Raw genomic sequence first — 23,938 nt, forward strand, 5'->3', positions numbered from 1 at the left:
AAATACAATTAAGTCGAGTAGCTGTGTGCAAAATCACACATGCAATATCTGTAATGCATGTAAATGCATTTGTTCAGATTTTGTCAGAGTGGTGTGACCATCAGTACAGTTTTATGAAATCCACTCTTCAAAGTATACCTTTTGGAAAAATAGTGCATATGAGAATTTGGATTGAAGACTGTTAACTAGTGTTTTAGTTGGTGGTTATCGTTAATTGAGGGTAGTTGTACTTTAAAAAATGCAGTGTGGCTGTGAAATATTGTCATGTTTTGAGATTTAGTTAGAATATCACAATACAAAGACCAAACGTCCAAAAAAAAAAAAACTTGAAGAATCAAGAAAGACAATGGCAGAATTTCAGTTCCAGCTGATATTTATTTCCTTCCTTGAAAAAGTTCTGTACACAAGTTTATATCAACAATCTGACAGGCAGTGAATGAACACAATTTAGCTGGCATGAGTTCTCCTCCCTTTCTCTGAGTCTCAAAAAAAGGTGGTTCCTTTGTTTATGGCATGATTAGAGACAATACATGATAATTCTACACAGCATATTGCACAGGATGGATGAAAAATAAAGTTAATATACTTAAAAACGCTTTCATTTATAATATATATATAAAAAGTCCTGAACTGACCACCTTAAAAGTAAGGATGTGTAAAAGATAGTCGTTCTAGACAGTGCCTGTCCTTGATAGCAACAACATACATAAACACACAATCTTTTTGCTTTATGATACAGTCAAATATACAAAGATTGAGTTCAATTTTTCCTCATTTTTTCCATTTTTTTTTCTGAAAAACACAACAGCTAGGTAACCTGAATCCGAAATACAAATGCTATTCACCATGCCATAAACATACTAAACAATTATCTAATAGTTAGCCAACAAGTAGAAAAGATTATATATTCAAATACAATGAGAAACGCAGAACAAGTAGATGTTGCGGAACTCAAGTCAGAAATTTGAATATGCTTGATCTAGATCTTCTTTGTTGTTTGCTGTCTAAAAAGATAGCCAATTTAATCCAGTGGCTGGTGGATGAGTTTGACATCAGTTTATGAAAACATCAAGAAATAAGACAATTTTAAAGCTACAATCTCCTCATGTGTTGTAGGCAATATATCAGAGAGAAAGATAAATAAAAAGGAGAGGCTTCTGCTTCAGAGACTGACTGTTAAAGCCACATGCTCCACGGGAATAGCGTCTGGCAATAATCAGTTCATGATGTGTCCTAAAGAAGCCTGTAGACTGGCACTGTAAACCGTAGAAGGTAGTCTGCAACAAAGACTGCTGCTGCATTCAAGGACTATTGAAAAATCCAAATTGCATGTGTATGCCTGCATGGTGAAACATTCTCCATGGAGGATAACAATATTAGATTGGTTACAAAAATCAAGTCTTGCTAGTGTTATTGTGACAAAACTTGCCAAATTCACTATCGATTACTGATCAATAACTGATAAGGGTATCCGCTTTGTGAAAATGGTCAAACGTAGCTGAACAAAGCTTTACATTGAACACCGCAGAATACTATGGTTGTTTTGCTGGTTTACTTTGGAAAGAATTTTGAGCAGGCAATAAAAAAAGAGCTTTCCAATAGACCTTGAACACAGCATGGAAACCAGCCACCTGAGGTTTCCAAATCAGGAAACCCAAATGTAGCTGAATTTCTAGGCGGATCAGATCAATTGTTGACTCCTCCTCCATATAGATTTGTACAAAAATACACTGAGAAAATAATCAAACTGTTTCCTATATTTTACGTGTCCAAACATGTGTACATTTAAATATAAAAAAATGAATCAAAGTTGTGTGTTTTTAAAACTCTAGCCCTTCGCCTGAGAAGAAAACGTGACAGAACAATAACAATAACAGGAATTAACACAAAATAAAAAGACAAAACTGCTTGGCCCAGTATATAAATACAATATCCCATATAAAATGGCATCTGAATACATGTACAAAACAAAGCTCTGTGTATGAAAACAAAAACTGGTGAGGAGTTTCAATAAGGTATTACTTGAAATGATCATTTTGGTCCTGAATAGTAGAGAAGATGTGTATAAAGTTCAGCACTGATTTGTAGATGCGTTTGAATCCTGAAGTTTGAAATATTAAAAGAGCTGGTGATTATTACAGTGTCATTTCATCAAACAAATAAAAAAGACGAGTTGAGGTGAGGCTAGCTATACATTTAAATAATCCTAATACTGTACTATTTGTAACTGCTTACATTAGATGTCAACATAGGAACAAAGTAAGCTATCATGCTTCAACGTGTTTTTTTTTTTTTTTTTTTGCTTTTGAAAAGATATCAAACTTGGGGGGAAAAAACAACCCACCTTGGTTTCATACAAAATCCCTCTGTGACCACACGTTAGAAAAATGTCGCACGGCAGTCCAGAGTTATGTACCTTATAGTGGTGAAATTCACTTGGCAAATCGGTAAAAAGTTGTGAAATGTCCCTTTAAAAAATAATCAGCAACAACATTGATTAAGTGAACGGCGGACCGCATAACGTGCAAATCAATCACAGTAAAGTTGTTGGGGGTCATCCAGTTCACCGCCGAGGGTCTTCTCAAACAGGAAACCGAACCGGTGTTACGTTTCTCCCCTTCTCGCTTGTTTTGCGCCGCTCCACGCACGCCTGTTCCACAGTCCTCCACGGTCCGCACATTCAAAGCGAAGCCGCCCACAAAAGGGCCCTTTTCGGCTTTAAAGGTTGAGCTTTCCAAGCACTTGCAGACGAGAAGCAACGCCATGGCGCTAGTTTTGAATGGGTACTAACTGGTCTGGTAGTTTGGAGACAAAAGCAGGAGCTGCCCACACTCTTGTGTCCGGGGCCCAGGGCTTCGTTTGTGGTGGTCGTCGGTTGTGCCCACCTTGTTTTCAGTATGTGAACACCAGGTTGGAAATGGTGGACTCCAGCCAGTCCCCGGAGATCATTTCGCTAACTTCGGGGGTGCAGTAGTCGGGGAATTCGAAGTGGGAGCCTCCGGAGCCGGACTCAAAGTTCAAATCCAAGTCCCTGTCCAGCACCGAGGAGCCAAAGCTCCCCAGCGACATGCTGTCAAAGTTGGGGCTCGGGTTCAAGTCGAGCAAGTCGTCCTCGAACTCTTCGTCCTCCGAGGAGGAAGAAGACGACGACGAGGAGGCGGAGCAGTGGGACCCGGAGGGTGTGGGCGAGGAAGCCCGCCGACTGCTGTACGTTTGGCCGCCGCGACGCTGCGACGAGCCGCCCGGGCTTCCGCTACTGCCGGCCGGGGACTCGCTTCCCTCGTCCCTACCGCTGGACACGTCCTCGTACAGGCTGAGCGGATCACTGGAGTCCGCAGAGTTGCTCAGCGTAGGACTGGCCGGAACGGTGACTGAGGACGCGGGACTGACGCTTAAGCCGCCCCCGTAGACGTGGTAGACCCGCTTGGCCCTCTTGCCCTCCGGTACTTGCTTGGCTGTGGATGACACCGACTTGGACTTGGAGAGGGTGATGTGGTGATGGTGGTTGTGGTCCGGTGGCTGCTCAGAGGCAAACTGTGAGGCTTTGGTGCTACTGCTGTTCCCGAAAAATGATTTGTGGGCTTTGCTGCTGGGTGATTTGAGTCCATTCTTCCTCGAAGATGAGGACGACTTAATGCTGGTGCTGTTGGAGCTACTGTTGACTCTTTCCCCCTTTTCCCCGACACTTCCCGGCTTGGAAGCGCTCGATTTGACCTTCTTCCTGGGCCGGTACTTGTAGTCGGGGTAGTCCGCCATGTGCTTGAGCCTCAGCCGCTCCGCCTGCTGGATGAAGGGGATCTTGTCGCTGTCTCTGAGGAGCTTCCACCTCTTCCCCAGCCGTTTAGAGATCTCGGCGTTGTGCATGTCAGGAGACTGCTCCATAATCTTCCGCCTCTCGATCTGTGACCATACCATGAATGCGTTCATGGGTCTCTTAATGTGGCCGCTCGGAGTTTTACACCACGCCGGGTTGTCCCCGGCTGTCGAGGAGGCTGTGGAGCCGGGGGAGAGGGGCGAGTCAGCGGGGTCCAGATCCATGCTCGCCCCGGAGCTCGAATCCCCGCTGAAGAAGGAGGAAAGCGCCTCCGCAGTGCTCTCTGTGTGGCTCATCTTCTGCACCATGCTGTCTCTCTTCTCCGTGCACTTACTTTAAAAGAAAAGTAAGCTCTTTTCTCCCAGTGTATGAGTTACGTTAAAAAAAAAAAAAAAAAGTCACTCCTCTGATGTGTCGTATAAACTCAGTCCAGTTTGGCCAGATATGAAACACAAAGTTTAACTTCCAGAGCTTTTGCCGTGACTGATCTCTCTCCCTTCCTTCTGTGTGGTGAAAAATCAATAGAGCCGAGTGGTGCCCAGCAAGCACAACAGTCTATGCGGCTGACTCTGGTCCGCTACTGCAAAAGACTCCCAAGCACAGTTATAAGTGTTTTTTTTTTTTCTCGGCATCAGCCTGTGTCCCCTCTCCTAGAGACAAAAACCAGACATGCTGGGGAGGGAAAGGAAAAAAGGAACTTAAAATGAATAACACGGTCCGCCCTCCATCTGTTTACTTGCAGCAGAGTTTTAAGCAGCCCTCCAGACTCGTCTCCCTTTGCATGCATTTATCCCTTCCCGAGATACAACGGTGATAAAAAATAAGCCAATGGGAGGCTGTCACTAGCCTGCCTCCGCGCCAAACCGACGCCCATCTCGGCGCTGATTGGTCCAAAATGGAATCTAATAATAATCAGCGCGTGCAATGAGCAGCCTCATGTCTGACCTCATTCCAGAATACAAGAAACTTCTTTTTTTTTTTTTAAAGAGACACTGGCTTATGTTATCGGCCCCCTCCCCTTTTTTTCTACTCTACCACCAAGTCCATGTGTATGTCATTAACATATAGCTATAAGGGAAGCAAAGTAGATTTTGCCATATGGAAAGTTTGAGAACAGTTTGTACTAGTGGGGAAATGTGAATTAAATAAATATGTACCATATATTAATGTTTTTTCTTCTTTCTTCCCCCATTCTAACTGGAGAGCATACAACAACAGAGAGTCTCTGCAGGCAATACACATCCCCTGGGCAATTTAGGGGAAGCATTTAACATACCCACTAAAAAAAATACATATATTCATACTAATGCGCAAAGAAGGATTTCTGCTGGAGACACAAAATTACCCTGCCCTAACCTGTCTTACATGATGACATGTACTTATTTTCAGTTCCGACACATGTGCGTGTGAACACGTTCAACAGGATCATGTTGAGCAACTGAGTGGTTGAGCCTCTTACAGAATAATGTCTGACGCCTCAGATGGTTGGACTGATTTGAGAAGTCTCTCTCTCTCTCTCTCTCTCTCTCTCTCTCTCTCTCTCTCTCTCTCTCTCTCTCTCTCTCTCTCTCTCTCTCTCTCTCTCTCTCTCTCTCCCCTCTTTTGGGCGGTCCTTTGTAGGAACACAACGGCCCAACCCTCTGCAGGCGCACACTAGTCAGGGAGAAGAGAGTTGTTCTCGATGGTTGTACAATGAACGTACATCCATTCAGGCAGTCTGCACACTGAGGCAGTACTACTACTGCTACTACTACAACACACGCATGCACACACACACACACGCATGCACACATACACACACGCATGCACACACACACACACACACACACACACGTTTGAACAAGGGGGGAAATGAGAGCATGAGACCATGAGTACTTGTGCACCAGAAGAGTAATACTAAAGGTACACAATTTGCACAGTTATACCTGTTTAATTGGTACACATACACATTATATTTACATCTGAATTGCTGTTGCTGCATTGTGGTGCCATATTGAATTAAGAGGAGACAATTTTATTTTAAAAGCTTTTTGCTACTACTGCACTGTATATTTCTCCCTGGAGAGAAGGTGCAAAACCTGAGAAAGCACGTGGGCAGCCAATGATTGCCACTAGATGGCGTCGCAGAGCCAGACAGGGCTCGGCTATGTTGCAGTCTGAGAATTTGGGCAACAGAGATCCGTAGAGATCAGACCCAGCATCAAGAACATTTATTTTGGGTGTGGTGGGGGTTACATAATGCCTCTAACCATGACACTGGGAGTGTACCTGGGCACATTTGTGGATTTTAATTTGGATTGAATCGTTGAACATTCTTTTCTTTTGAGACGTTCTCATTTTGGGACAGTTTGCATATGATTAACTGTGAGTGTGAATTTTAAAAATCACTGTAATAATCTCTGTTGGAAACCATCAAAATGATCTAAAAAGAGTGATGAGAGAGATTAAATGAGGGGACCACACGTTTCTAAATGAAAGTCAAAGGTGACTTAGACCACCAGTGAGAAATTAGTATGGAAGTATAGTCACCAGTGTTACCGGATGCATTTCAGTGGTTACAATTATACTCAATATGGCCTCATATCTCCAGTGCATCCAAGTAAAGCAATGGGTAATTGGGCTCCAATTTGTGTGTTCATGGAGCATAACAGCAATGGAAATAAGAATGTTAACTCATAAACTCACTCTGCTCCTAAATGCCATTTTAATATGATACTGTGGGAAAATGTAATAAATATGCTCTATAGAAGTACCTTGATGGAGTGGCAGCCTATGGCAAACGTGTACTTAATGATATATATATATATATATATATATATCACATACTATTATTGATCATTACAAACGGCTATGTCTGCCCGACTCTCTGTGTCATCTATCGTTTGATCAATCGACCGACTGACCTAACTACCTATCTTTCTGCACTAACACTCAATCCAACATTTTTATCAAATGCACTGTATTCTGTTCTATTCTGTATTGTATCATATTTGAATATATTCTCCACCTGGAAAGCTATACGGGGGGGTATTTTACATTCTTCTCACCTCACTGAGCACGTCTTTTTCTTGGGTAACAGTGCCCTGTCTTTTTCTTTCTTCCACTGTGTGCACATTAGTATGCCATGCATGCAGACACGCAAAAGCACGCACACACACAAATATACAGGAGCTGAAAGGATAAGTAGCGCTTTCAAACTTTCCTCTTGCTTTTTCAGTCACTCTTCTTTACTGCCATTGTTCGAGCGTGGTGCAGCTGCCACGTGAGTTGGAGTGGGTCGCGTGCCAACCCTAATCTCAACAGGTGTCCCTTTGGAAAACTCCCACCACCCCCTCACAACACCTCCCTACGTCTTTGTCATGCCTCACACACACCCTCCCAGACGCTAAATTTTAACCCTCCCCCACTTTGGTTGTCATCACGCTTGGTTTTCAGCAAGTTCAGCAAATAGAGTTTGATTGAAACATTACAGCTAAAACTGTGAGGTATTGCAAAACTACACCTAATGAAACCAGTCATCTTAAAAGTGGACTACTGTGATAAGGTCGGAATGATCCTAAAATGCTATGTTCACTGCCCTCTTGAGTCCTTCTTTCCAGCATAACTTAACGTTTCTCAGCTACAGCCAACCACAAAGGCCTTATTTGAAAATTCAATTCATATGGTCTACCATTGCATCCCGCACTGATGGAGTAGACAGCGAAAGAGTGCCTACAAAATGCTCACTGTGATGTGCTTCAGGCATCATACATCAGGTATTATGCTGAAGAATGTTTCCTTTTGATTCTGCCTTGTAAAAGTTTGACTTTCTTCAACTTTCTTCAACAGGTGCACACACTACTGTATACGGACAAACGTCTTGAGACACACGTAATAAATTCATTCAGAATTAGTTATGAATGCCTAATCTTACCAAGACATTTTGAACAATTATATGCTTCCAACCGAAGATGCGATCAAGTCACATGTGCAAGCCTCAAGCAAGTCTGAAGTCTTCACTTTCAAGTCTTAAGCAAACTCCAAGACATTTTACATGTGACCTCATTGTGCATTGAAATTCTAGAAAACAAAAAATATATATTTTAGAATGTGCCAATTGACTATGTCTTTAAAGGACCTCTAGTATTTAACAGCAGGTGTCAGCAAGGTTGTGGTAAGCATTAAAAACTGTTCATCCAGTGATTTAGATTCTTCTGCCTAATAATCTTCTGCTCTCTGGGTATCCCATAAAACCACAAAATGTTAAGTTGGGAACAGTTTATTTGAATAAAAAGTATACCTGTGGCAGACATGCACATTAATCAGGAAAACATCATTGTCTCTCAGAATGTTGTCGGCAAGGCAACAGCTCCAGTAGCCCAACATTTACTACGACTTGTCTGCTCCATGCAGCTACGGGATGGTCTTTTATTTATTATATTTTAATTGTCATGAAAATCATCCTCACAACAAAGATCTTTACAACCCTCAAACAGACGGATGACCGGTTACAGTATATATGAAATGTGTTTATTTAGTCGTATTTCTAAAGCTTCGTTTGAACAGGTGTTTTCGGCCACAGATACAGACAATGATACAGACATAAATACACATGCAAGAACACACACTCTCGGCAGTCAAAGTCTTATCTTATCCAGAAAGAGCAGCTGCAAAGTATGACCCAAGCTGACCTGTTAATGATTGGAGTGTGTGTGTGTGGGTGTGGGTGTGTGTATGTGTGTGTGATCTCTCCCCTTTGCCAAATGACATGAGCTTACATATTATCAGTGGCCGCACTTTGATTTGTGACGTTTAGCAAGTTGGATTTGAACATCTGCTGCATTTCAAGGTGGTTTCTATGTGAACTACAACTTCATGTACAAACATTTTACAAGAAGTGATGATTAATAATAATAACCATTTGAATAATAACAACAATATTACCCTTTATTTAAAATCATCATCAGCAGAGAATGAGCCAAGGAAATACAGGTTTCCTTAACTCAGCTTGGGGTGACTCGAACAGCGTGGAATAAAGCGACATTTAGCACTGTATCATTTGAGCATCGTCATCGCAATGGATGTCCACACAATAGTTATATGCAAAGCACTTTGCCTTCAGCGATTGTAAATCTATTTAGTGCTTTTTTTTAGAGCCTGTGTGCTATTTGATAATTGAAGAGCCCTAAACATGTTATTATTATTAAATATCAGTATTTTTTTTATTTGTAGGATTTAGCGGGGTGTGAAGGTTTTATACTTGTGACAAAAGAAATACTAGCCTAGCTGTCATTGTGGACATTAACAACACTGGGAGAGCTACTGTGATATGTTGTTGCAGTTACAGGAGGTGGCAGCTGACTACAGAGACAACTTCAATCTGCCATACATGGTTGAACGCTGTCTTGAGAAATGAATGTGTGCATAAACGGTTGAGCTTTTATGTGTGTTCAGGTGAGCAGCATGGCAAATTTGCATGAGTGTGTGAGTGTGTGTGTGTGTGTGTGTGTGTGTGTGTGTGTGTGTGTGTGCAAGCAACTAAGTGTGTCCATTCAGAGGTGACTTGTCAGTTGACTCGGAATCATAAGACCTGGTGTCACCATGTCACCTGCAACCTGTACTGCACGTGTGTGTGTTTGAAATCATGTGTGTGTGTGTGTGTGTGTGTGTGTGTGTCTGTGTGTGTCAGTGTCAGTCAAACCCCCCTTGGGATTTCTCAGTACTCACCCAAAAGAAGAATGGATGACACTGTGAAGGGTCCCTGAAGTGGCGCTCAGGTGATGAGGCAGCCATGCTTGTGTGTGTGCGTGCGCATGCATGTGTGCGTTTGTGTCTTCACATCCCAAGAGACTCACTACCTTCTTTTGGGAATAGATGCCTCACATGATGGTTTTGGCAAAGCAAAAGTTGAGCTATGATCTGCAAAGGGAGTTGATGCTGCAGTCACTTTATATCGGGGTCGTATAGAGAGTGAGGTCACTAGGGTTATGAATTAAAAAAAGAGACTCGTAAATACATTGCTTCAAAAATATGTTGTAATCGTGTGGAACTGGGAGACGTTAGTACATAACATTTTGTTATTGGGGTTAGGGTTGGGGTTCCTCAAAGAAAAAAAAAACAGTCCAGTTCATGTAAGTGAAGATCCTGAAAAGCAAAAATAAATACTGTACGTCTTGTAAATGTGACAAAACATTACCGTATTTTCCGGACTATAAGTCGCAGTTTTTTTCATAGTTTGGCCGGGGGTGCGATTTATGTGTGAAATTATTAACACATTATTTTATTTGTGATTTTCACACTATCTAGGGTGCTCTAGGCCTGTGGAATAATTGGAACTGCAATAAGCGACGTAGAAGAGGAAGCGCCGCATCTTCCGGAGTTAGCAGAGTTTTTTAAAAGTGACGCAGTGGAAGAAGATTTCATTAGATTTAGTGATTTGAGGTGACACGGATGGTCTGGTAAACGTGTTAGCATTTATGCTATAGTTATCTGAATAACTCTTAATATGTTACGTCAGGCACGTTCTTAGTTTGTTGTTTATGTGTCATGTAACGTTGGCATACTGTACAACTAATCAGCCTGTTGTTGCCTCTATTCTATTTTTATTTTAAATTGCCTTTCAAGATGACATGTCTGTTCCTGGTGTTTGAATTTATCAAATAAATGTCCCCCCAAAATGCGACTTATACACCAGTTCAACTTATATATGTCTTTTTCTTTTTTAATATGCATTTTATGGCTGGTGCGACTTGTAATCCGGAGCGATTTATCGCACAGAAAATAAGGTAAATGTTTTTTGTGCTTTGTTTTTTGTTTTACACATCAATTTTGCATTTTCACTTTTTTGAACATGCCTTTGTATATCGTATGGTTTCCTGCAACAGGTTTAAGCTAGGTATCATTTTTCCATCATCAGATTATTAGAAACACATTGGACGTATGCATCTCGCTAAGTGACAAAGTACTTTCTCACCAATTACCGACTACCATATCCTCTTCACACCCGGCAGACTGAGATGTGTGTGTGTGTGTGTGTGTGTGTGTGTGTGTGTGTGTGTGTGTGTGTGTGTGTGTGTGTGTGTGTGTGTGCGTGTGTGTGTGCGGTGTGTGAAAACATTAAATCAGAGAAGGAGGTTTTAAAGGGGTTGTCACTTGCGTTTACCTTCCCTCAAGCTTCATTAGGTGATTGACATGGTTTGATAATATCACACTGCCATGGATAGTTCCTTATACCAGTGTGGATGTCATCAATATTGCCATGAATCAGATACAGAACATTACATGACTGAAAGGTTTAAGAATGTGTCCATCAATCGATTCTCCTCGTCGACTGAGAACTACTGTATAACAAAAGACATGCAGTGGCTGATGAACCTTGGAACAAAGCATTGACATCCCTGACTTGAACATCCAATCTGAAATCACTCCAGACCACATCACATCTAAATAGTCCAGAATTTTTCTCAACAGCACTCTTAAAAAACACTTTTACAACTGAGCTGAGAAGGGAGCATAGGCGCTTGTCATTGGAAGTATGAAGGCCTACATTGGCAGAGGAGGGAAGAGGATAGTTACGAGGGTAAAATAACAGGTTTGGCTCCTATGAAAGGTCTGTCTCCCCATGTTGGGTGCTTTGGAATCAAGGGCAAAGCAATTTCTGGTTGTCACTTGGAGATAAAAGGCAGTTGTGAGAGCATGCATCACATGGGTACTTGAAATATTCTGGGCCATCATTTGGAACAAGGATGCAGTACACATGTATATTTATTTATTCCCTCGCAGCAGCTTCTATCATCACAGTCACTAACCTTTATATATCGTAATTTAATTGTTTTTAATAACAGGAATGGATCCACCGGCATTGAACAGAGGAAGCCAGCAAATGAAATCCAATGAATTTCGGAACTTTAAGAAAGTTATTCCTTTTGATTTTTTGTCAGAAAAAAAGTTGATTGTTAAATATAAACATGCCGTATAATCAGAATATTGTAACTGATCACAAAAAAATAATGGTGAGAGTCTAGTGTCACAGCTTTAAAAAAAAAAATTGACTATAATAGTTTAATGGGGCTTCATCTGGATGGAGAGCTTTAAAATAAAGAATATAATGGTTTAATGGGGCTTCTTCTGAATGGACAACAAGGGATGTGCTGTGCAAACCTCTCAGTTACACAAACGCTTTCTGCCAGTCTGCCAGGCAGGAGTTAGCAATAGTGTGTGCGTATTGCCTCTCTCACTTCTCCAAGCCAGTCGCTCTGCAGTGCGGCAGGCTGGGGTAGCAGACACACACTCTCACACACACATTTTCCTTCACTCCCATATTTTTTAGGAAAGGAAGCGATGAGGAGCGAGCAACAGGCTCACAATTTTCCAGTGTTTTATTCGATATCAGCTGCTAAAACAAGTGTCGCCTCCTTTACGTGACTCAACCTGCCAAGCGAAACAAAAACGAGTGGGAAGTAAGAAGACGAAATTTGGATCCATATGATGGAATATTGGAAGTAAGCTATTTTTGTTGTTGGGGTTTTTTTCGGGACAACTGAGAGAAGCCAAGGAATTTTCACTGCTTGGAAAATATGACCCCTTTGGGCTCTGGCTATGGTCAGTCTTCACCCGTGCGTCCTCCTGCTGATATAACAGATGGAAATCTCCCACTCTCATTCCAGGATACAGATGCAATCGGGCCTTGTGCAATATAAAAGCAATATAAATCAAACTCGCTGCAGCGGTTTCCAGCTAGGGATGCTGTCCAGCTAGCGGCACCCAGCCCAGAGAAATTGCAGCCCCGGTGGGGAACAAGAACATGGTGGAGCGGGAGAGAGGAGCTTCCAGACAGGATGACCTACATTCAGCACTGTCTACGAGTCAACAACTGAGGGAGAGGGGAAGAAAAAAAGGGGGTGGGGTGAGGGAGACAGTCGAAGAAAGAAGGATGAGACAGCAGGAAGGTGCAACGATGCTACACAACCAAAAGCAAAGGATAAAGAGAAGATTCATTAGGAGATTACATACAAATTGGACTTCCCGTACTTTTTCTTTCTACAAATGCATTTTTTGCCACCCACCCCAACATTCTACCTGCTCTCCCATTTGTCACCACCAACTTGGAATGCCAAAATGAATGTGTTGTCCAAGCTGCAATGCTACGTTTGCTTCCTTTTTATACTTTATCCAGCATTTGTTCCACTCTTCTCATCTTTCCCTTTTCGTCTGTCTGGAACCAACTCCAGCACCCTTATCCCTGTAAACTGTACCCCCTCTTTGCCCGCATTTATCTCTCTCCGCCTCTTCTTCTATTGTCATTTATCTAGCACTTAGTAGCACAAACAGGTTTTTTTTTATGGTGGATTACTTTGTCTGGCCACATGCTGTTATCTAGGACAGTGTTGGGAAAGAAACAGCAAGAAGCAGCTCCAACTTTCTTCCTCACTATATGAGCCTGACTGGTTAGCTTCGCTATGTTTATCTATCAGACGCAAACATGTTTGTGAGTGTAAGAGTCTTGTTTTCAGACTACCTTTGAAGCCATTGTGCAATTGACTTGTGTGCGTTGGACTCGCTTGCCTTGAGGCGTTTGCACTAGCGTGCCATGAAGATCCCCAATTGACATTGTCTTTGTTTCGTTGATTCTGCAAGTAACTTGTTTGGATAAAGACAGAAATGCACGCTTTCTGTTTTGATGCTGCCTCATCAGTTTTTTTCCCCCTTATGTTTCCCGTGCCTTGTACCCACTTCATAATTTCTCCCCACATGCATGTCAGTCCTTCGGGAACAGTCTTAAGGACATGAGAGTGAATTGAGGCTGAAGAGGAGGAAATGACATGGCTAATGCAAGAGGACACACAGCCACCTGTCAGGAAAAATCAAGGGTACAGAGCGAGAGGATATGAATAATTCATGAGACAAAATTACACTGCTTTCACCTTCTTCAATGAGATTAATCAGAATTCTTCAGTCATAAGTGCACATTTGTCTTTCCAGTAACCATCATTTCAGACTTTTAATAATTTGCAGATTTTGATTTACCGAGAAAGAAATCCATGTTTTTTTTAGACTTGTTTGTTAAATGTTATGGAGCTTTGCAACATGTTAAATTGTAAATTGTGAATTTATCATGCCGTTTTTCACCTGGTTTCAGTCATGTAGATAATTTTTCTCTTTATTTATGTTTCGCTCATATCTAGTTGGATAATGTCTTGCATTGTAATTAGGGGGGTTTAACGCCCAGGGGTTCTATTTTTGTGACAAGCACAAGTCTGGCACGAAGCATGGTGTAAATCTGCACAGGGGCGGTCTAGATTATGTTTTGTAATGTTTTTTTCCACAGACGCACGTTGCTTGGCGCGGATCAAATCGGATTTTGTGCCATTGTGGGTGTGAACACAGTAGACTTGATTTGCCACCAATAGGCTACTCTCATTCCCTCGAAAATCGGCATGTGAGAGGCCTGGAAATGGCGGAAAGCACAACTGATTCGCTGTATCTATCCATCTATGAATCCATCCATCAATCTATCAATCCATCCAAGATTGATATATGTAGTCCTAGTTCACCATGGTACAATTTAATATCTTAGGATCACTATAATTATCTTTCTACTGTATGCCGATTGGCTGATAGATATAACAGGTATCTACAATTTTTTTATAACTGAAGTGTATCTTACCAACTATGATCTGTAAAAAGCAAAAATAAATAAATAAGTGAAGTCATCTTGAAATGCTGTCATAAGCACCGACAATGCTTTATAACTCTCAGGCACTCTTGGAACAATGCCCACTTGTGGGCAAACCCGATTTTGAAGTAATAGGAAACTTAGTTGCCAGTACCATTCCACCTGCATCGCTGCGTTATGTTTTCTTAGCACCCAATGAGGTCGGCTTTTAAATGGAATGTTCAATTTGTCCGCACTGGAGTCCAAATCATGACTAACGCTGCTTCCATCCACTAAGACCCTGACAGAGACTTACTTGTTGTTGGTGACAGCCTTGCTTAGGTCACTCTGCTCTTTCTATATCAGCGTAATAAGTTTGACCTTTATATAAACATACATCCAATGAACCACTATCACCCCCTCTCTATCTTACACACATGCACACACAAATCTTTCTCTATGGTCTCCTTCCCACATTACGCGCCAAGTCCTGAGATCCATTATTTACAAATGGCAACTACACGGAACATCTTTTTTAAGCATGCACACACGGCTGTTGATGTGCTGTTTGCTGTTATTCTATGCACTGACATTCATATAAAGGTCTTTAATCTGGTTCGTGCTTATATCTGAAATCTTGACAAAACTAAAATAACTGCAGAAATCAAGTCAGCTTTACAGAGAACAATCAAGTTTGTTCTCGTTGTCCTGAGTGCATGGCAGACAATCCCACCAGTCAATTACAGTCGAACAACAACATCAAGCTCATGAAAGCTTTCTGCTTTCACCTTCTAAAGTAAATAGCATTTACTTGTGTGTTGTGAAAGTGTAGTGCCCTTGTGATGTGTCCCCCCCACCCCAGCTCTTTTTTTTTTTTTTAGCTGATTTTATTCTTAAGACTTTATATTCATAAGGTCAACATTTTATATATTGTCTTATCTTGTTTATTTCAATGGCCGAGATTGTCCCCATGAATCAAAACACTTCAATGCAGTATTTTACACTTGTCACTTATGAATCAAATGTGAGGTGAAAATGACTGTTGAGCATTACATTCATTTTCTTCTATAAATATCCCGCCTGTGTTTGACAGGGCTCACTTCACGTTACGGGTGCTAATGTTTTAATAAAGCTTCTTTGGGTTCTCAGTCATATCTCTCCCATTACGCTGTTATATCAGGTGTCAATTTTTGAACTCAGGAATAGATACATGACAAATACTATTTAAATGAATTATATTTAAAATAAAGATTGTTTCAGTTAATTTTCCGTTTTGTGATTATTTTGGTTAAGCGTTAAACTGCAATGGGAACATAAATGTTGTGATTACTATAGTGAGGCCGCTTAGCTATTAGTTGCTGTGTGAAGTGACGCCTGACATATTAAAGTGAGACTCAGTTCAAAATGTATTTGTTACAGTAATAAGACGAGTCATTAAAAACTAGACTCAACATTAGCTGCGACAATGCTGGTGACTTAATTCCTGCTTTTCTTCTTAGTAGTGAGCATGTCAGGTGGTCATTAGCATTAATCCTATTATTTCCAAGACAAATTCAGCCACCTACACGTTAGTGAACACATTCAAGGCAGGGCTATTTTATTTCATGTACAAGATAATTCAAAGTGCAGTTCTAGCTGGAATTTTGAAATTGCAGTAAAAAAAAAAAATAGTTGGTCAGGTGAATCTTGGTTAAAGGTTAAAGAAGGACATTAAAACATCCATCCATTCATCCATTATCTGTACCGCTTGTCCCCACGGGGGTCGCCGGCGACATTAAAACATTGGCTCTAAATTAATCTAGCTGGTTTTAACATACCAACAATTTCTCTATTCGATAAGATGAAAAGCAGGTTTTCTGTCAGGTCGAACCTGCTTCAAACCACTGACTCCACTAAGTATGTTTTGTCAACAGATACAGAGGTGAAACATGGTGAGAAGAGTTGAATGTGGATCTCACCACTTTGCAGCGTGTGCATCAGACATGTAAATGATCTGTTTGTTCAGTTTAACTGATGTAACAGACACACAGGAACTTAACAAACTCCCTAGTAAAGTTAAAAACTCTATCCTCTCACTAAACTACGCCAACTATGTCAAATTTTAAGTTAGTAAGTGGCAATGAGGTTTAAAGAATTGCTTTATTACTTGTGAGTACTTTTTTAAAGCTTTTTTTCTTTTCGTTTGTACAATAGCTTACGCAAGTTAATAGGTATAAATACAACAATCTTTTTACAGAATTAAACAACACAAAATGCTGGGCAGTTACGCTTCATTTCATACACATGCAGGCATTCAGGCAATAGGTCTGTCTATGAAGACACTTATATCTGCCTGTACTTTTGTACTTCAAATATGCCAAACCCATATCCTGGTTCTCATGTCTTATTATTGAAATGAGAATGAACTGGATGTCAGAACGGCAATGTGTGTCCTGGGGCCACTGTCAGAGAATGAGCACACAAGTAGCCTGCACACGTTATGCAAAACATGGTTTAATAATGTGCTTTTTTTTTTTTTTTAATAATATGAAGATGCATACAAATGCCAAGTACACCTGTAACATATTCTTGTGTATAAAAGTACACATGGACAGAATGTCTCACTGAATATTGTTTTGCCATCTCGGTAATCCTTTTCTATTTATGCTATATTTTTCATATAAATATCTATGACAATGATCATGTTACTACTGTCCTGTAGGCACAATAATCTGATGTCCCAGTAGTTTAGCAGGTTGGTATAGTAGATGTAGTTTTTCGCGAACTCTTCAGAGAGATCCGCACCAGAGCATAATATGTTTGCAAATGTGGCCATGGTTCAAGTTCACACTCACAAGGGGGCTTATTCTTACTTACTTTCAGCACGGTTTATATCACTGAAACGCACAATTAGCGTATCAATACATTCCATGCACAAAGCCATGACAAGCGGTGCTAACAAAAACACACACACACTTTTCCAGACAGTCCCATATGGACTCATTAGGGGCCAGTCTATCGCCACCTGTGCACTGAACGGCCCAACGGAACAGCTCTGACATTGACAACGGAAAGGAGCTGTGCAGGAAATATGTTCCCACACATGCAAACACGCACACATTCACAGGTTTAGCCTATCATGCATATAAGGCTCTGTACACATATGGTAATGCAAATCAAGGTAGCTGAGAGACATTGCTGGAGGCAAACTTGAAATCTCTTTCATACTTTTTAGTGTGCATGTTTATGTTTAGTTACACCACAGCAGACAGTGGAGGTTTTGCAGGATTGGTCGTGAATCAATGAGGACAAAAATGTTCAGGTCTCAGAGGTCCGATTAGTGGTCATTTTTGCCCTTCTCAGACTGACTCTGGGACAAATGAACCTAATTTGACTAATTGTTAGATACTGTTTCGTCCGAACACAAATGTGTACTACTGTGCTCCTAAAGGGTAAAAAAAAGCTCAATTCTGGAGTAATCAATCGAACTGCTGGCACAGTCAGTTATCGCAGATGTTACATAGATTATAATGACTGAGTCACTGAGTCATACGCACACACGTGCAACTTCAATATAGTATGAGAACACTTACATGCTAAGCTTAACTGAAAAGCTTTAATTGTGCAAGTGTACGTAAATATGTACATGTGCTGGTACATTGCCAGTGACTCGGTCATTAGCATTCTGCCTATGCGCGCGCACACACACACTCGCACACATACACACACCACCCATTCAATTTCACACATGTCAAGGGAGGCACCCACCAGGCAGTCATATTAAACCAGCTCATTATTTATGCAAGTGGAGTGATCGCCAGACTCCGATTTGCCTCATAAATGTTAATATATTCATGGGGAAACTGTAGTTTTAATCTGCCCCACCAGAAAAAATATACTTTTGCTACTACACTACAGCACCATCTAATAAAGAACCATACAGCATTACAGTATAGAATTACATCATACTCTCCCTCCTTTCATAGTCTCCCTCCTTTCACTGCATCTCTAACTATTCATCAGTTAATAATAATAATAATAATGAGAGGGGAACAAGAAGCTGTTGGTATCTTTGCCTAACACTTAAAGTTTCTTCCACTCTTGAGACATACTACTACAATCCATGATGCTTTAGCCAATTTGGTCATTAAACAGTAATTAATTTGTTTTATTTATTTATAGTCTCATTATTTGAATGTATATGGACATATGAGCTAATGCTTTTTTTCAACAATGTATAACTTATTCTGAATGCATTCAAAGTAGGTGTCAATTTTTTCATAATACATATGCAGTTTAAGATTTTTTATTTATTTTTTTTACTGTCCAGTTTCTTCACCATGTTTTGTAAACAGATGCACAGGCACGCACGCACAGGCACGCACACACAGACACTTATATCACCCAAAATGAAACAACACTAGCTATCTGGATATTACCTTGGTTGCTAAGCAACCACAGCATCTGAGCAACACCCTGTCATTTCCCCAGCCACACTAATATTCCATAATACCCTCAAATAAGCCCACCACATGTGTGTGTGAGTTTGTTTTGTGTATGTAGTTTACACAAATTCCAAAAAGAATGGATGAAATGATTTTATGACAATAATAAGTTCCTTATTCTTTCTTTGCAGATGCAAAATGCAGTTGCCTTTGCAGCAGGCCGAGTGGTGTGACCCAGGTGGCCCTCTCCCACATCAACACACTCCTGCTTCTCCTGGGGTTTATCCCAGGCCAGATCATCCCTCAAGTGTATACTGGATCCACCCCTTGGGCGCCCCACATGTAAATCAAGCCATCTCTACAGTGAGCACCTGACTTGTGTAGCAAGCCATTTGCAAACGCTTGTATACACAACCTTTTGTGGTTCATTTCATTTATATTTTGTTTTTAATGTTGACTTAAAAAAGGAATGAGACTACTTGATGACCAGTCTCAAGTCCACCCTGCCTCTCACCTCACAGTCAGGATGCACTAAAAAAAGTAATCTTGAGCATTTGTAATGGTTACATACATCTTTTATGATATTTCTCCCTTCTAATGTACTTTAGAATTCCACATTGGTCACAATGACACATTAAAGCTCATGACAAACAATAACCACAGTGTGAGCGTTAAATGAATACATATGTGATTATCTTAATCAAAAACAAACTCAGCAAAATTTCAAAATAAAATTTTGAAAAAAGGTCTAGTATATTATGTCTTATTTGATAGACCTAACATGTGGGCTGGTAATCTCCCAAAATGCCACATTCTGCATTCTACAGTAAAAACAAAACAGTTAAACATATTCAATTTGAAAATGAATAGCTATTATTAAAAAAAAGAAAAGAAAATTGAGTATCTGATTTTTTTTAGTCTATCAAACTAATCTTTATAAAAAGCCATTTTGGCTTTGAAATATCTCACTAAATTATGTCTAAGTTCCACATTCATTAAAAACTTCTAACTCCAACTTTCTTCGGAGGAACAACGTTGGCCCTGACAGCATGTGAGAGCCTGACCTTCTGTACTTTCCAAATATCAAAAGACTCATTTCAACACCCATTCATTCAATTTCACACATTAATATCACACATTCTCTGGTACAATAGGCCAACATACAAACACACGCAGATGGCAGGCGCTGGGACCAGTCCAGTGTGTGGTCGTGTATGTACTCATTGTGTGTTTGTGCTTATTGTGTGTATGTGCTCAGTGTGTGTGTGTGTATGTGTGTGACTTTGGGAGGTTGACAGGCAGAGTCTGTGTGATTGTATGTCAAGTCCAATTTTTTCTGCACCAGCCTGTGCTTGGCTTACAAGTCAAGCGAGTACTGTATAGCAAAAAGTAAAGGTTGTGAGGTGTGTGTGTGTTTGTGTGAGTGGTAGAGAGGGCAACACATGCAAACATACTTGTGTTGACGTGTCATGCATCTGCTTGCTAAAGAAGGCATGTATATACAGAAACAGGCTTTACTCAGTTGCTTGCTATTGGTGGTTCAGTGATAAGCTTCTTGAAGGCATGACAGTGAATAATAGCCAACAGCCATCTTCCATTCTCCATCCAGGCCTCTCTGGTTTGATAAGACTGTGTTAACCACAACCTAGCTCTGCCTCAGACATCAAACACTTACATATCACCCCAGAAATTGTTGAGGGCGGCGTGTCAAACAGATAAATTAATTTCTGATCATACATCTCTTCCTATTTATTCATAGTTCATCCAGGCGAAGCGGGCAGGCAAGAGTGGAAACAAAAGGAGCTGGATTGAGGGACGGTTGTCAGAAAACACCAATGGAGTGAAATAAGAAGAGCATGATGGATGGCCGAATGAGGAGACATTTTAATCCTGACCTTTCCAGTTCAAGATTTACTGTAATCCTACATACTATATCCCCTTCCATATTTTTATTCTCGTCAAAAATCAAACTTTTTATCGTGAGTGTTAGCTCACAAACACCTCGCCGTATTTAATTTTTGTAGTTCTAAGTTCTGAATATGAAATAATAAACTCATGGTGCTTAAGAAAGTTATGATTTTGTTATTATATTGCACTCTTTAAAATATGTAAAATACTGGATTTTCCACACCATAAGGCGCTTCGGTTTAAAAGGTGCAGACTGAATTGTGGGGGCTTTTGTGTACTTAATCCACACATAGGGTGCATGCATGCCATGACCTACGGTAAACGAAAAAAAATTCACGGGAGCAAAACAGCGAGTTCGGTTTTACTTTGTTCTACTATTTAACCATTTACTGTACTGTACTCACATTATTGTTAATCGATATTCTTACGCAAATATATCAAAGTCCTCATCTTCTGTATTTGAATTAAACAGTTGCGCAAGTTCGCCATTAAACATGACAAGTTCCCTCTCGTCATTGTCTTGTTACGTTGCTCTTCGGCAATGATCCCGGCTTTCCAGAAAGCTTGAATTGTGCCTCGTAAGCATGTCATTTTAGAGGGTCCTAATGCTGTTTGCTTTACTCTAACCGATAATATTTATTTATCAATCGCGGTGGAGGTACATACGCTACGCCAGACATGTGCTTTGGTTAAATGCATATACTGTACAATAAAAACACCAACAAAGGATCTCTTGTCTTTATAATACTGTAGATGATATACATCTTGGAACTCCTATATAGGTTTTGTGTACGTGACGTTCACGCCGACTGAGACAGTGAGTGATAGTGGGTTGAGCTTCATGGAGCTAACTTGGCACATTTTGTGTATTTTCACACTAAAACATGTAAATAACAGCAGGCAGTCACACTCTAGTGGAATCAAGTGAAGAGACTAACAATTTCGCACATTGTAATCAACACTTGTGTATGAACCATGTCCATCTTTTGTATTTCCCTATTGTGGAGAAAGGTTTTCTGTCCAAGTTCCTCGTCATCTGGTAAAATCTGGCAAAGTCGTAAAGAAGCTAATGGTCCACTCCTTGTGATCAGATGTTTGTTGTTCTATTATGTATTGTATTATGGCTTTTTTTAGGACGATGCAACAAAAATGGAGAAAGTGCTGCCCATATGAGTGAAAGTGTGCTTGGACCCTGTCTAAATGTAGTCTCTTCAGATTCTACGCTGCTTGCCATCATATTGCAGCATCTAAGTACTCGATACTAACTGAACTGAAAGATGCATAAAATCATCCATGGAAATGGCTATATTTATATTTATATTGTCATATGCTATTTATCTTATATGTTAGTATTCAATGGCTTTTTCCACTCAGCAAACTGGCATCAAAATTTAGCACCAACATTTAAAATATAGGGATTATTTTGAATTTTGGAGGTAAAAAGCACATATCCTTTATATTTCTGAAGTAACTGAGCATGTTCAAAATGGAATACAGAACAGGGATTTCATATTTCTCATTTAAAGCGGATTGGTTGTCACATGTCTAATAAAATGCACACTCAGGTTTTTATCAAGTTGGGAATATAGAGTTTTGCAGTTGCACTCACAGAGAATGGAACACGTGAAGAGCCTGTAGGGCTGACAACAAACAGGACAGACGTTGACACATCTGTGCATTAAGGCTGCAAACTCTCACTTCCGCACATGCACTGGCACCGTGACCTTTTCAGCACGGAGTATTCGCACCGCAGTGCAGGTGACAGCACGTGTCAGCTGACATACCAGGGAAGCAGCACACTCTATAGGTTTAATGACTCCATTAATGAGTACGGTATTAGAGCAAACTACAGGGCTGACAGTTGTTGAAAGGAATGCATGGTGGGGAAAGAAAAGTGATGGGACTTCTATTCTTTGCATTCATATTCAAAGAAAAGCAGTGGAGAAAATAGAAATACAGTAAAAAACATGAGAAAGCATAGGTGGAAAGCAAGGTTATACATTTAACCACACGTCTTCTCACATATGGCAGTTAAAAGCTTCTCTGTTGCTGTCAATTCCAAATGCATTATGGATAACTCCATTCAGCGCTGGAATGCTGAGACTTAATGGAAAAATGCAAAGAGCTTTTCCACAATCAATACTGTGTGTCAAAGGCCAAATTACTTGCGTGTATTAAAAGTCGTGTTTTCGCAACCACTATTTAGGAACCCGAAAAAATAGCTAAAGTGTATACTTAGTATAAAGAACACATATACTGTACAACAGCGGGTCATAATGTGGCTTACATGGAATCCCAAGGTTTGATGACAGACACACTTCAATTAAATTGGCTAACTGGGGGCAGTATAACAGACATACGTACATACTGTAAATGAAGACAGTCTTTGGCTCCTCAGTAAGCTGCAGTAATATTGCCATTTATTGTACAGAATAAATATACGTCGGTTATTATTGTTACATGTCATGTGTCTACATGTATTACTCCACCATTTGTGATCAAATCTCTGTTGCTTTAAGCCCCTATCCAACTATGTGGGAGTCAGGGCGGTTGTGTCACACACAGACATGAAGAAACATAAACGGGGGTTATCTTTGATCCAACCATCCACTCATGGAGGTCTGGTTGCATGGGCTCCAAACAGTCTATTTCTCCTTTCACAATAACAAAGACGATGTAAGTCTAAGTAAGTTGGCTGTGTTCACTCCCACAACGGCGTAAACGTCCTTTTCTAACTGTCTACAAAAATGTAAAAAGAAAAAAATCTCCGTCCATGCATACTTTGCGCTTGACTTGCAATGAGCATAGAAATAGGGTCTTTAATGTTAACACATTCTTCTCTCATCTGCTCCCTTTTTTCTTCAACTTGAGCTCACTTATATGTCCTCATCATTCGCTAATTCCATCATTCAGTGTTCAGTATATCTTCCATGACATTGAATTGAAAAGAGAAGACAAACTGTAAAAGTTACCAAAAATCCTCCTCCTCATAGTTTGTCACCCGTGTTCCATCCCCTCTCCAATTATGTGGCCCTCCTACTTTCTGTCCCACTCCCATCCTATTCAAAAGGGATTTGGGGAAAAAGAGCTAGTCGATCATGGATCTTATTGATATGATTCCCTGGCTTTAATCTCACTGATGTTCAAGAGATTATCTCT

The 23,938-nt window shown here is 40.5% G+C and overlaps 1 protein-coding gene across 1 annotated transcript; it reads right to left on the minus strand.

The window, feature by feature from the left end:
* Positions 1-355: 355 nt before the first annotated feature.
* On the minus strand, positions 356-4,970 carry sox4b (SRY-box transcription factor 4b). Its single transcript, XM_037273079.1, has one exon. The coding sequence runs from the start codon at positions 4,120-4,122 to the stop codon at positions 2,893-2,895; it is 1,230 nt and encodes a 409-aa protein (XP_037128974.1). The 5' UTR covers positions 4,123-4,970; the 3' UTR covers positions 356-2,892.
* Positions 4,971-23,938: the final 18,968 nt, after the last annotated feature.

This window comes from Syngnathus acus, chromosome 16 (genome assembly GCF_901709675.1).
Source record: "Syngnathus acus chromosome 16, fSynAcu1.2, whole genome shotgun sequence".
Lineage (NCBI taxonomy): Eukaryota > Metazoa > Chordata > Actinopteri > Syngnathiformes > Syngnathidae > Syngnathus > Syngnathus acus.